The 14,634-nt window shown below is 47.2% G+C and overlaps 2 protein-coding genes across 2 annotated transcripts in view; one reads left to right on the top strand and one right to left on the bottom strand.

Annotated features, from left to right (window-relative positions):
* LOC310683726 (solute carrier family 2, facilitated glucose transporter member 5-like) overlaps positions 1–11,739 on the bottom strand; it is a 43,803-nt gene extending 32,064 nt beyond the window's left edge. Inside the window, exon 1 of the mRNA XM_083454049.1 lies at positions 11,482–11,739. Within this exon, the coding sequence (XP_083310175.1) occupies positions 11,482–11,523 (42 nt within the window). The 5' untranslated portion in view covers positions 11,524–11,739. The remainder of the gene's footprint in view (positions 1–11,481) is intronic.
* Positions 11,740–11,900: 161 nt separating this feature from the next.
* LOC310683517 (elongin-B-like) lies at positions 11,901–12,723 on the top strand (the record flags this gene model as incomplete). The annotated part of the gene is made up of 2 exons (XM_083453450.1): positions 11,901–11,936; positions 12,061–12,723. 2 exons carry the CDS (start codon positions 11,901–11,903, stop codon positions 12,466–12,468), a joined length of 444 nt encoding a protein of 147 aa, XP_083309576.1. The 3' UTR covers positions 12,469–12,723.
* Positions 12,724–14,634: the final 1,911 nt, after the last annotated feature.

Below are 14,634 nucleotides of genomic sequence, written 5' to 3'. Positions count from 1 at the left end.
ATGATGACAGGCAGGAATTACCTTATTTTTTGCTCTATAAGACTCACTTTTTCCCTCCTAAAAAGTAAGGGGAAATGTGTGTGCGTCTTATGGAGCGAATGCAGGCTGCGCAGCTATCCCAGAAGCCAGAACAGCAAGAGGGATTGCTGCTTTCACTGCGCAGCGATCCCTCTTGCTGTTCTGGCTTCTGAGATTCAGAATATTTTTTGTTTTTGTTTTCCTCCTCCAAAAACTAGGTGCGTCTTGTGGTCTGGTGCGTCTTACAGAGCGAAAAATACGGTAAATTGTAGTTCTGTTTCCCAGCAATGGAAAAAGCTGCATCGGTTGGGCAAGCCACCTGGTGGATTTGCAATTCCCCTGAAGGAGCAGATTCATAGCTGGGAGGTATACCTTGATCTATATTTGTCGCTGGCGCCTCAGGTAGCCTTTGTGGTCCAAAGCGCCTTTTACCAGTTTCAGCAGGTGAACCAGCTACCCCCTTTCCTGGATGGAGGCATCTTGGCTACATGGACCCAGGCATTAGGAACCTGCAAACTGGACTGAGCAACAGCTGCAGCTTCCTCCTTCACTGGGAAATAGCCCTGCTGTTGAATTTCCCCCTGTCATATCACACCTGTGCTAAAGCACCTGTATGAGCTGCCTATCGCTACAGAATGTACTTGAAACCCATCACTGATTCTATGATTCTTCTGGCTAAGATTCTTAAATAAAGGGCCAAAACTCCGAGTGAAAAGTTGCACATGTGAAAAGGTAAACGTATATTGGGAAATGATTTATAATTAATTGAAAAAAATAATGTTTAAAACTACTTTCTCCTCAAAAAACCAGGATTCTTTTTCCAGACAGAAATTCCTAGGTGTCAGAAAAGGTCATTTATGTATGCAACAACCATGGCCTGTGTTTTGTTAGCTCAAAAATTGAAAGTGAGCGACGTCCCAACTAAAGAGGATTGGCAGCTTAAGTCGACGGAATATGCAGAACTTGCAGATTTAACACACAGAATAAGAGAGCAAGAAGAACATATATTTAAAGAAGAGTGGAAAACATTTATTGAATATATGGAAAATAACGATACAGCTGAAAACGCTGGCAGCACTAAGATAAATTCAACAGAGTAAATAATTTTTGATGGGTGTAAAAGTGGAAAACTGATTTGAATGGTTTAGTAAAATATGCAGGAAAGCATGATATGTAAAATGAACCATGGGAGGAGAAGGAGGGAAGTCAATGGATATCTTAAAGTTTGTAAAATGTTTATTTTAAAATGTAAAATTGAAAACTTAATAAAAATTATTATTTAAATAAATTAGAGTGGAAATAAAATATGTTTGCCTGGCACCTAAAAGTAGATAAAGATGGTGCCAGGAGTGCCTTCCTGGGGAGAGCTTTACATAATTAGGTAGCCCACCGTGAAAAGGCTTGTTCTGGTGTTGCCACCCACCGGGAGAGGGAGAACACAAAAAATAATGTCTTAAGGACCCACCCTGTTCCTGAGATTGTAATTTGTTTCAGACTATTGTTAAAGTTGTATTTTAAACGGTTGCAACCCAGGACCTCAGAGTGAAAGATAGATAGATATCTGCTAGACCTACTCCTAATATCTCCTCCAGTCTCAGCATCATGATAAACATCAGGGCTGGAGAAACTCAGGGGGCCAAACAGAGCCCTTTGCACATCTCTCTGGGGCTCTCGGGACCCTTCCCAGGCCACGCCCCCTCCCAGGCCACACCCTCCATTGTCAGGCCACACCCCTCAGTGGCTTTACTCCATGCCCCCTTTGAGAGATTTCCTCTGGCTGGAAGGCATCACTGAACTGTGATGAAGCCTTTTTGCATGCCTGGATGGATGGAGGGCGCTGTGTGTTAAAACCTCAGAGTCACATCTGTAGCTTCATCCACTTTTGCCTCTGGCCCTGCTTACCACTGACATGTGGCCCCCCAGCCTGAAAAAAACAACGTTCCTCATCCCTGATAGAGACCATTCCTGATCTCTGGGGCATTGACCCCCTATAGTTGTAAAGGGGAGGAAATAAGAAACGACAGGTATTGGGCGATTAAAATTAGCAAACAATATCACAGTCTATTATTGCTCATTCAGTGCATAGCTGCCAATTGTCCCTTATTTGGTGGGAAACACCCTTATCCCACTGCTGTGTCCCGCTGCTGTCCCTTACTGATGATATCCCTTAAATTTCCCGGGTTTCAAAGGAAGCAGCTCCTCTCCCTCCCTCCCTGCCAGTCAGGGAGGAGGGAGGATCCAACTGTGTTGCTTGGCTGCCCAGCCCGCCCCCCTCCGGCCTCCTCTCACCAGCCTCGGCCCCCGGGAGCCCCTCCCCGCCGGGACTGACGGGAGCCTCAGGCCCTTCCGCCACCATCCTCCTCGCGGCCACCGAACTGAGTGTCTCCGCCTGGGGCCTCCCCTCTGCCCATCACCGCCGCTCCCGCTAGGCCGTACTGCGGCTGTGCTGCCGAAGGACCCGGATGAGATGGGCAGCCTGGCGCGGCCTATGAATTGCTGAGGAGCCTTGAGAGGAGAGCGAGGGCAACCATAGAGAAAGCAGTTCAGAGAGAGGAGGCGGAGGCACGGGCAGGTGTTCCAAGGGCTAACCATAGAGGGGGAAAGCGGAGGAAAGACCGCAAGTTCTTCCCCCATAGATTTGTAGTGGTAGACTAGCATAGCTGGTCTGATCTGCGGGTTTACTTCGGGCGCTATTCCCTCCCCCCTTCCTCCCGCCCCACCTGATGAAATTGAGAGCTGCAGATGGAGCACGAGAGAAAAGATACAGAACTGCAGCAGCATCTTCGTAGCTTGGACTTCGTTTTGCGCGAAAAGTGGTTGCTGCTTGTAGTTATTTAATTGCAGTGTTTCATCAGGTGGCTTGAGCAGCAACCTCTGGAAACGAAGGGCTAAAAACTGGCGCTGCTCTCCCAAATTATCTGGTCCCTTTTAACTTCGTATTTCAGCCGGTTGTCTAAAATCCCTTATTTTGGTTGCTGATCCCTTATTTTCGAGGCTGCTGGTCCCTTATTTTCAAATCTGTAAATTGACAGCTATGATTCAGTGCTACTGCTACACTGCTCCAGGACTGAGGGCATTTAACTTGTTTCAGTAGCAAACATCTAAACATAGCTAAGCCAGCCCTGAGATAGTGAATGCCACCTTTTCTTTCTCTTTTGTAAAATACTGGAGGAAAAGACCTCTTGTGTTTCCCCAGCGCCCTGCCATATTTATTTTACAGTATCTCCAAAAGGCTCAAGAAAGCAGCGACCCTATGTGTTAAAACAACCGTAATGCTAACATAATATTTAGATAGGGTTGCCTTTCATTCTTTTGTGTTCTTCCGTGTTTGCCGAAGGCAATGGATTTTCTTTTTCTTTTTTAATTTTCCACCATCAACACATAGTACCTGGCATAATGTTTGCTCAGCTACTTTCTGGAGCCAAGTCAAGCCAAGTTCTTATGTAAAAAGGTCATGTGATCCATTCAGAGAGCGGTAGAATGCATCCCTCTCTCCCCACTTTCAAAGGTGCTATGTAAATATCTGCAGAATAATCACCAGGGTAGGGCCTTGTGTATTTCTCAGCTGCATCCAGCAAGGTTCGACAAAGAAATCAATACCTTTTGAATTTTAATTACACACACACACACACACACACACACACACACACCAATAGGGACAAATGTAAGTTTCTGCACTTAGGCAGGAAGAACCAGCTGCACCAATATAAGATGGGGGATAACTGGCTTGCCAGTAGCACATGTGAAATGGATTTAGGGGTCTTAGTAGACCGCAAACTTAACACGAGTCAGCAGTGTGATGCAGCAGCAAAAAAGCCTAATGCTATTCTAGGCTGAATCAATAAAAGTGTACTGTCTCGAACAATGAAAGTTATAAGGTAAAGATACCCCTGACCATTAGGTCCAGTTGCAGACGACTCTGGGGTTGCATGTTCATCTCGCTCTATAGGCCAAGGGAGCTGGCGTTTGTCCACAGAAAGCTTCCGGGTCATGTGGCCAGCATGCCTAAGCTGCCTCTGATGAACCAGAGCAGCGCACGGAAACACTGTTTACCTTCCCGCCAGAGCGATGCCTATTTATCTACTTGCACTGGTGTGCTTTCAAACTGCTAGGTGGGCAGGAGCTGGGACCAAACAACAGGAGCTCACCCAATCGCGGGGATTCGAACCACCGACCTTCCGATCGGCAAGCCCTAGGCTCATAGTCTATTCTATTCTGCCTTGGCCAGACCACACCTGAAGTACTTTGTCCAGTTCTGGGTGCCACAATTTAAGAAGGATATTGAAAAGCTGGAATGTGTGCATAGGAGGGCGAACCAGGATGATGGAAGGGTTGGGAAACCAAGCCTTATGTGGAATGGTTGGGGGTGTTGGGTATGTTTAGCCCGGGAAAGAGGGGACTGAGCAGAGATATGATAGCCATCTTCAGATACCTGAAGGGCTGTCACACGTAAGATGAAGCAAGCATGTTTTCTGCTGCTCTGGAGTGTAGGACTTCAAGTTACAAGAAAGGAGATTGCGACTAAACACCAGAAAGAACTTTCTGACAGCAAGTGCTGTTTGACTGTGGAACAGTCTACCCGGAAGGTGGTGGAGACTCTTTCCTTGGAGGTTTTTAAGCAGAAGTTGGATGGCCATCTGTCATGGATGCTTGAGTTGAGATTCCTGCATTGCAGGGGGTTGGACTAGATGACCCTCGGGTCCCTTCCAATTCTGCAGTTCTATGATTCTGTGAATGAAGTTCCAGACGTCCCCAGATTTGCAAATCTGTTCCCGGGAAACATGGCAGCGACAGCCTCAGCAGCTTGGAGCCAGCCTGGTAGCACAGTTGGCTCTGGCCGGCTTCAGGAGCTGCTGGCTGCCGTGGTGCCCGCCATTTTTCCTTGCCGGAAGTTCCCATATGATGTGTCTTGTGCGCATATGATGTGTCTTGTGTGATCTCCTGTCCCCTTCCCAGTCTTAGAGCAGGAAGAAAGAAAGAAAGAAAGAAAGAAAGAAAGAAAGAAAGAAAGAAAGAAAGAAGAGGGTTTATTTGGACTACGTATAAACTCACCGTTAAAACACTATTATGAGGGCTGGTGATACACAAGATTAGATACACACAGGATCACGAGTTCTTCTAAAGAAAACATGAAATAGTTGGCTGAGAGAGCAAGATCAGATGGGCTTTGAAGGGCTTCCTATCACTACACAACTCCAGTAATAACACTGGAGGGCAGCAATCAGAGGGAGACTTTACACTGTCGCTTTGATATGGGTTGCTCCCTGTGGACTGCGTGGCAAAGATCATGCAGGGAAAGCCAGTCTTTTCTGGATGAAGCCTGCAATATAGCTGCCAAAGACGCTTTCGTTTTTGCACAATCTCCCCTGCGACAATTTAACGGGCAGGCAATTGTATATTGCAGCGATGGCCACTCGCTGGGCTGACTTCCAACGAGGAAGCCTAGACCAATTCAAGGAGGTTCAGGCTGTCCATGGCTACTAGCCATGATGGCTGCTTCCCTGCCTCCAATGTCGGAGGCAGTATTGCTCTGCTATCCTTTGGACCACATTGGCGAGGCTGAGAGGGAGATCTTGCTGTCTGAGCAGGCCAGGGCCTCCGTACACACTGCCCAGACTTGCGCCTCAGGGAAGTTCCTTCAACACTGCTGACACAGTGGTTTAACTCAGTGTTTCCCAACCTTTTTCCGACCGTGGCCGCCTTCCGACCTGGTTTCCTTCCTGTGCCCCCCCCATGGGCGTAGCCAAATAAGTAAAAATTAATACAGTGGTACCGCAGGTTAGAGGGTTAAATCACAGAGCCTAGGACTTGCTGATCAGTAGGTCAGCGGTTCGAATCCCAGCAACGGGGTGAGCTCCCGTTGCTCCTGCCAACCTAGCAGTTCGAAAGCACATCAAAGTGCAAGTAGATAAATAGGTACCACTCTGGCGGGGAAATGAACGAATTCCTATGCCCCACAAATAACCCAGAGATGCATTTTAAATAAAAGCACACAATGTACTCATGTAAAACACCAGGCAGGTCCCACAAATAACCCAGAGATGCATTTTAAATAAAAGGACACATTCTACTCATGTAAAAACACGCTGATTCCTGGACCATCCGTGGGCTGGATTGAGAAGGCGATTGGGCCGCATCCGGCCCACGGGCCTTAGTTTGCCTACCCCTGGGAACATTTGAGCTCAGGGTGCACAGCGGGGTTATATAGCAACTCTTCTTATCTTTCAAACCTATATATCACAACAGCTACCAGTTCCCTTCCGCTCCACTTGAGCCATAAATCTCTGAACTTCAGATCTGCCTGCTTGTAAATCTCACAGCCTTGCCCCTGAGCAGCGCTCCTCAGGCCGCCAGCGCAATTAGAAATCAATTGCCGGTTGTAAATTGGGAGCTAATGGAAACGCAGGCAGGTACCCAGGGAAAAACATGACAGGTAATCAGAGTCCCTAATTAACTCGGTATCTCCAGGACAACGAGTTCTTATTTCACACTAATCATGGGCTTCGCTTGTTTTTTCTTCTTGGGTCCACTCAGGTGAATGTGCAGCCACTGAATGAAGCACAGGTGAGGAGTCTTAGGCCCCGGGGGCCAAATAGGCCACACACCCCTCAGTTCCTGGACCAGGAAAATGTGACCGTAGTACAGTGGTGCCTCGTAAGACGAAATTAATTCATTCTGCGAGTTTTTTCGTTCTACGAGTTTTTTCGTCTTGTGAAGCACCACTGTGTATTGACGGTTTCCTGTAGGAATGCATTGGCGGTTTAAAAAAAAGGCGCAAGACGTTTCGTCTTGCGAAGCAAGCCCATAGGGAAATCCGTCTTGCGAAGCAACTCAGAAAACGAAAAACTCTTTCGTCTTGCGAGTTTTTCGTCTTCCGAGGCATTCGTCTTGCGAGGTACCACTGTAGTTCATGCATTGGTTACCTTCAGGATTGGATTACTGCAATATGCTCTGTGTGGGGCTTCTGCTGTGCTTAGACCCAGGAGCTGAACTTAGTGCAAAATGCTGCAGCGCAGTTGCTGGCAAGAGCAAGGCCTCCCTTCTAGCTTAATATTTTAGCTCAGTGAAGTTTCCCTTAAACTGAAAATAAGTGTGTGTGTGTGTGTGTGTGTGTGTGTGGTTCAGCTTCACCTCTTGTGACCCTAGCTGCTTCCCGTTCCTGCTCTTCAGCTGCTTTCTCCTTCACTGTTGACATTTCCATTGCAATTTCTTGGGCCTGCGACTTTGCTTATGCAATCCTGCAAAGCACTAGAGGCATAAGGATAGGAGTCCAGAGACAACAGGAATCATGACAATGCTTTGCCAAGGAAACCGAGCAGAAAACAGCATATAATTTGAGATGAAAAGGACCAGAGGTTTTGTCTTTCTTACACCAGGCCTTGTACACAGCAGGGAGACATTCAAACAAACACACAGAGGAAAGAAACTCCCTCAGAACAACACAGCCAATCAGGATTCATGCTACCTCAGCAAACATTGTGCCAGTCTGGCGAATTGCTAAGCTACACCTCAAGCACCTTTCTTGACGGATAATAACAGGATTAACCTTTAAGTAACACATTGAATTATTTCTGCTGTTGTCCTTCCAAAAACAACAAAAACAACCATGTGAGGTAAGTCAGTCAAACTGACTGAGTGGGGATTTGAACCCTGGTCTCCCATGTTATAGTCTAACACTCTAACCACTGCACCACACTGAAAAAACAATGAAAATGTAGCTACCTAGATTTTTTTTTTTTTTTTGCAAATTAGGTTTAAAATCCAGGTGCCAGTTCTGGAAAGAGTGGAAAAGATTTTCTGGGTTCGCCCTTCCTTTACAGGGTTTATTTATACAATAAGGATTTTTATTTTTATATAATATAACATTTCTGTGGCATCAAAAAGTGATATAAGAACGCTAAAAATAATTGTTGGAAGGATGCCCAGGCTTTGTTTAAAGAATAAGCGCCTGACATGTGCTAGGTTGCTTGCACTCTTAGGACTCCCTGGGTGTGGGGCAGGATTATGCCCTCCTTCCTGCTCTTAATTAGGGTGGGTAGGGGGGCACCACAGGAGTACAGCTGCGAATGGAAACAGGAGACAAAATATTTATTCATTCATGTCTTTTTAAGCTTTTTTTATAATGCCCATCTACCAAGTCTTCAGGGCAGCTAAAAAAAAAAAAAAGCTAATAGACACAGGTTTCTAATGGTCAGCTATGTAGTGCTGGCATTTGAAACCAAGACTCCTTGGCACTTAATAATGTTGAAGTATGGGGAGCATGGGGACACGAAGGCGCCAGTTGTGGGTGGCGTTGTGGAAAGGGAAGAGCTTTAATGATGCCCAAATGCATTGCATTTCAGAATACAGTGGTACCTCGGGTTAAGTACTTAATTCGTTCTGGAGGTCCGTTCTTAACCTGAAACTGTTCTTAACCTGAAGTACCACTTTAGCTAATGGGGCCTCCTGTTGCTGCTGCACCGCCGCTGCACGATTTCTGTTCTCATCCTGAAGCAAAGTTCTTAACCCGAGGTAATATTTCTGGGTTAGCGGAATCTGTAACCTGAAGCGTATGTAACCCGAGGTACCACTGTAAACCCTTTTGCAAGGACAGCTCGCAGCCTGGTATAAAACAAAAGATTCTCTACCAGGTTGGGGAGGAGCTGTAGCTCAGTGCTTAGAACTTCTGCTTTGCACGCACAAAGCCTTGGGTTCAATCCCTGGTGTCTTCAGGAAGGGCTGGGAAAGACCCATGCCTGAAATCATTGCGAGTAGGCTGAGACAACCCTGAGCTAGAATGGAGCAAGGGTCTGACTCAGTACAGTCGTACCTTGGATCCCGAATGCCTTGCAAGTCGAATGTTTTGGCTCCTGAACGCCACAAACCCGGAAGTGAGTGTTCCGGTTTGCGAACGTTCTTTGGAACCCGAACGTCCAATGTGGCTTCCACGGCTTCCGATTGGCTGCAGGAGCTTCCTACAGCCAATCGGAAGCCATGCCTTGGTTTCTGAACATTTTGGAAGTCGAACGGACTTCCGGAATGGATTCCGTTTGACTTCCGAGGTACCACTGTATAAGGGAAAGGATGTTTTTCAAAGTTATATTGTGTGCACAGCCATAGTCGTGACCATTATTTTCAGGCCACCTGGCGGGAATTCTTTAGCTGCGATTCCTGCATTGCAGGGGCTTCATAAAGGTAAAGGTAAAGGTAAAGGGACCCCTGACCATTAGGTCCAGTCGTGACCGACTCTGGGGTTGTGGCACTCATTTTGCTTTATTGGCCGAGGGAGTTGGCGTACAGCTTCCGGGTCATGTGGCCAGCAGGACTAAGCCGCTTCTGACGAACCCGAGCAGCACATGTAAACGCCGTTTACCTTCCCACCGGAGCAGTACCTATTTATCTACTTGCACTTTGACGTGCTTTCAAACTGCTAGGTGGGCAGGAGCTGGGACCGAGCAACGGGAGCTCACCCTGTCGCGGGGATTCGAACCGCCAACCTTCTGATCGGCAAGTCATAGGCTTTGTGGTTTAACCCACAGCGCCACCCACGTCCCACCGCAGGGGCTTCATAGCTGTCAACTTTTCCCTTTTCTTGAGAGGAATCCTATTCGAAATAAGGGAATTTCCCTTAAAAAAGGGGAAAAGTTGACAGCCATGAGGGGCTTGGACTAAATGACCCTTGGGGTCACTTTCTAACTCTACAATTCAAAGAAAACTCGTAAACAACTGAGCGATGCTGATCTAGCCAAGGGCAAATCCTGCTCTCCATATTGCCCCTAGCACTTCCCTAGCTAATAAAAAGCATTTCTAAGATTCAGTCTTAGCGGTGAGCATTCCATTCCAGTGTAATCTCACTGTATACAAGTTGCACAAGTGACAATAAAGTATTTCAATTCCTGGGAAACTTCTGATTCCATCTCAGCCTGGGGACTTTTGCCTGGAGGGAGGAGATCCAGCCTGTCTTTCAGAGGCTTTGATGATGCAGACTCTGACTCTGGCAACTCTCCCACCTGGCCAACAGAAATCTGTCTTCAGAAGAGCAATGCGTTTTTAGACCGCCTTCCCCAGGCAGACGCTGCATTAGTGAGCACTGGAGGTCAGATGTTTTACCTACATTTCAGTTTCTAACGGCCTTTGCGACACTCAAGTGCAACTGGCGAGACAGGACTCTTCTGGTGCTGATGAAACCAAGGCAAAGGAAGCCCACACCCAGAAGGACTCAGAAATACTAAGGCCTCGGGCTTCAATCCACTGGTTTTTGCATAGTGGGGCTAACCTATTTGCACCACACCTCAATCCGGAACCATTGGGGTTCGTTCTCAACATGCTGCTTTCAATCTAGGCTGAGTCTAGGTCCTGGCTCTGCAGATCTACAGTGCCTGATCCCCTTTCAAGGCTGCACCCCATTTTAAAATCAACCCAGACCCTCCAACATTTATCTGATGGAAATAGAGGCGTTCCAAAATGACCATTTTACTATTTATACCCCACACATCTTACTGGGTTGCCCCGGCCACTCTGGGCAGCTTCCAACATAAAATCATAATAAAGCATTAAATATTAAAAAAACAACCCATTTACCTATACAGGATTGCCTTCAGACAGCTCGGCGGGTCAGATAATTCCATCGAACATTTCTCCAATGAAAATAGGGAGACCTTACCGTACCCTCAAACCTTTCTCCAATCAAAATAGGGACATCCTAAGGAAAAGTGGGACATTCCGGGATCAAATCAGAAACTGAGACGGCTTCTCTAAATCAGGGGTGTCCCTGGAAAATAGGGGCACTTTGAGGGTCTGTCAACCTTGTCCAGAAATTATCTTTCTCCTTAAAATTCGAACTACACAACTGAATCTGAACCGTTTCTCGCACCAGCCCTTAGCAGCAGGTTATCACCCTCTCTAGGCTGTGATGCATACAGTGGTACCTCGGGTTAAGTACTTAATTCGTTCCGGAGGTCCGTACTTAACCTGAAACTGTTCTTAACCTGAAGCACCACTTTAGCTAATGGGGCCTCCTGCTGCTGCCACACCGCCAGAGCACGATTTCTGTTCTCATCCTGAAGCAAAGTTCTTAACCTGAAGCACTATTTCTGGGTTAGCAGAGTCTGTAACCTGAAGCGTATGTAACCCGAGGTACCACTGTATTGCACTCCAAAGGCTGGAGAGTTATTCCCAGCTATCAAGGAACAATGAGATTTCTTTGTAAATCTTGCCCCTCATCTAGCAGCACTTTATGGGCAAAACCGTAGTGACAGACCCATTTAAAATAATTCTGATGGTCCAGACTTTTATGATAGTTTTTTAATATGGTGGGTGGGATACAAATCTCTCCTTCAGCGCAGGTTTTTAAACAGAGGTTGGGTGGTCATCTGTTGAGGATTTGTTAGCTGTCATCGCACTGCAGGAGGTTGGAGTACATGACCCTTGCGGGTCCCTTCCAATTCTAGAATTCTATGATTTTACGAAACCACCGCAACTTACCCCTTCCTTGCCTGTGAGCGTTGCCTCGGAGCCTTTCTCCATTTTCGCGCTCGAGGAACAGAGAACCGCAACGGGCCTGAGAGGTTTTGCGTTCGGGATGAGAAAGAAAATGCTAAAACGAAGGGTTGTGCTATGTCTCTTTCTTGCACTTTGACTCTGTCCAAGACCCCAATTGCTTAACAGGCTTGTTCTGCCCTCTTGGACCTTAGAGTTGCCTGTTCTTCAGCCTCCAGGAGGAAGATCTTTTGCCAGCTTGATCCTCCACGGTTTCTCAGCTCTTGGAAAATAAAGAGCGAGGGCTGGACTTGGCAGCTCGAATAGCTTCGCTTCCACGGCTCCTTGTCAAGGCTGTTGTGGAGGTTTCGATGTTGCACAACAGAGGAGGATCATGACCTTAACACACCCCACGCAGCAGGGAGATGTTCCTGAGATACATGAGCAGCAAAGGAGGGCTGGCAATTATTACCTGGCTTAATTTCTGCTTCCCTAGTTCTTTTTGTCTGGTGCCAGCAAGAAGGAGAATGTGGAAGAAAATGAGCAGATGGGTGGATATCAAAACATGGATGCAGATGACTGGAGGTTCTGCTGCTTTTTCCTCTCTGGGGGGGGGGGGGGTCTGGGCTGAGGTTAGATGTCTTTTTAATGATCCGACGTCACAAGACGACCATCTTCACAGACGCCAAGGAGTCCAGTACGGTGTATGAGCTGAAAAGAATTGTTGAGGGGATACTTAAGAGACCCCCAGAAGAACAAAGGCTATACAAGGATGACCAGCTGTTGGATGACAGCAAAACCCTCAGAGACTGTGGCTTCACCAGCCAGACAGCACAACCTCAGGCCCCAGCAACAGTTGACTTGGCCTTCAGAGCCAGTGAAGATGCCTTTGAGCCCCTCCACATTGATCCCTTCTCCAGCCCCCCAGAGCTCCCAGACGTGATGAAGCCCCAGGACTCTGGCAGCAGCGCCAACGAGCAAGCAGTGCAGTGAGAGGCCAGAGGGAGACGGAGCAAGCTGCAAAATCCATGGCACCCCCTTCCCCACCAACCACTCCCTCCCTCAACCCTCCAGCGTGGAGAGAGACATGGCACTGTCCCACTACTCCAATCCAGATCCCCCTTTTACTCCACCCCTCTCTATACAAGACCACACCTCCTTCCAAGCCCCTCCCAACTCATCAAACAGAGCAATGTTTTCATTTTTGGTTTTGGAAACAATAAAAGTTCAGCTGGTAAAAAAAATAAATGGATGCAGATAAGCTAGGCTGTGGGTAACATCTCAACCTCCTGAGCCGCCGCTGCTGCTCTGTGTGTGTGTGTGTGTGTGTGTGTGTGTTTCAGGCCAGAGTTGCATCATCTGTCTTTTTTAGGGGTTGGCAGCTGGGCACTGTTGAGCCAAATCTGGCTGAAGGCAGACTCCCAGCTGGCTGACTACCTACAAAAAAACCAAAACCAGACCAACCCCAGAAGAGAAGTATCTGAAGAAGAAGAAGAAGAGTTTGGATTTGATATCCCACCTTTCACTCCCTTTAAGGAGTCTCAAAGCGGCTAACATTCTCCTTTCCCTTCCTCCCCCACAACAAACACTCTGTGAGGTGAGTGGGGCTGAGAGACTTCACAGACGTGTGACTAGCCCAAGGTCACCCAGCAGCTGCATGTGGAGGAGCGGAGACGCGAACCCGGTTCCCCTGATTACGAGACTACCGCTCTTAACCACTACACCACACTGGCTCTCATCTGCAGCACCAGTTTTCCATTTGTGTGTAATGGGAGATGGGTGTGTTTTGTACCTGGTATTAAAAGAGGACTTGAGAAATTCATAGAGTGCCTAGTAGGTCATCGGTGCCTAGTAGTCACAATGGCTATGTCCTGCCTTCACAGTTCGAGGCAGCAATGCTTCTGAATAATGTTGGAAAGGGGAGAGTGCTCTTGTGCTCTGGTTTTGCTTGAGGGTTTCCCATGAGCACCTGAGTCGGCACTGTGAGCATAGCATGCTAGATGGGCCATTGGCCTGATCCAGGAAGCTCTTCTTATGTTCTTATATGGAAGCTAAGCTGCTAACGGCCTCAGCCCAGTATACCTGAAGGAGCGTCTCTACCCCCATCGTTCTGCCCGGACACTGAGGTCCAGAGCTGAGGGCCTTTGGGCAGTTTCCTCACTGTGAGAAGCAAAGCTACAGGGAACCAGGCAGAGGGCCTTCTCAGTAGTGGTGCCCGCCCTGTGGAACACCCTCCCACCAGATGTCAAAGAGATAAACAACTACCTCACATTTAGAAGACATCTGAAGGCTTCAGGGAAGTTTTTAATGTGTGACATTTTAATGTATTTTTAATCTTTGTTGGAAGCCGCCCAGAGTTGTTAACAACAACAACAACAACAACAACAACAACAACAACAACAACAGCAACAACTGTACTTACTCGATCCATGTTTTCTTGATCATGCAATTTCCCATGGATCATGTTTTCGATGGATCATGCAAGCATGTCTACAGAGGGTTACTCAAGAGCATGTGGTGATGATTATTGTATGATAGGGACTTAGCTGTGGACCACAAAACCACCGTTTCAAAGTAGACCCGTTGAAGTTCATGAACCCATGGTCGTTTATGTTGATGGATCTGCTTAGATTATGACTAATATTGAGAGGGAATGTGGTACAGTGGTTAGAGTCTTGGACGAGGATCTGGGAGACCAGAGTTCAAATCCCCACTTGGTCATGAGGTCTTGGGCCAGCCACGACCTCTCTCCCTGATCAGCCCTCATGGGGATGTTGTGGGGACTAAACAAGAGGGGGACACACCACGTATGCCACCTTGAGCTCTTTGGAGGAAAAGGTTATATATATATATATATATATATATATATATAATCACAGATAAAGTTGGGTACAAACACATTTTATGATATAAAGTAACAACAAGGAAGAGCTCGCCTCCGAGAAAGTGCAAAATTATTTATTTTGTGATTGGGTAGCCTGACACACACATCTGGGGTTAACATCAAGAACTTAAACCAGGTCGCATCTAGCGACCACTTATGACAACTGTACCTTGTTTTATATTACTAATAATGCAGCCAAAGGGTTAATTCCACAGAGATGCCATTGCCCCTCTTGCACTTAAGACTTTTGATTGGCTGCCCTCTTCTCTGGTCCT

Source organism: Podarcis tiliguerta, assembly GCF_965153285.1.
Source record: "Podarcis tiliguerta genome assembly, chromosome: 8".
Classification (NCBI taxonomy): Eukaryota; Metazoa; Chordata; class Lepidosauria; order Squamata; family Lacertidae; genus Podarcis; species Podarcis tiliguerta.
This window is presented reverse-complemented; position numbering and strand designations above follow the sequence as displayed.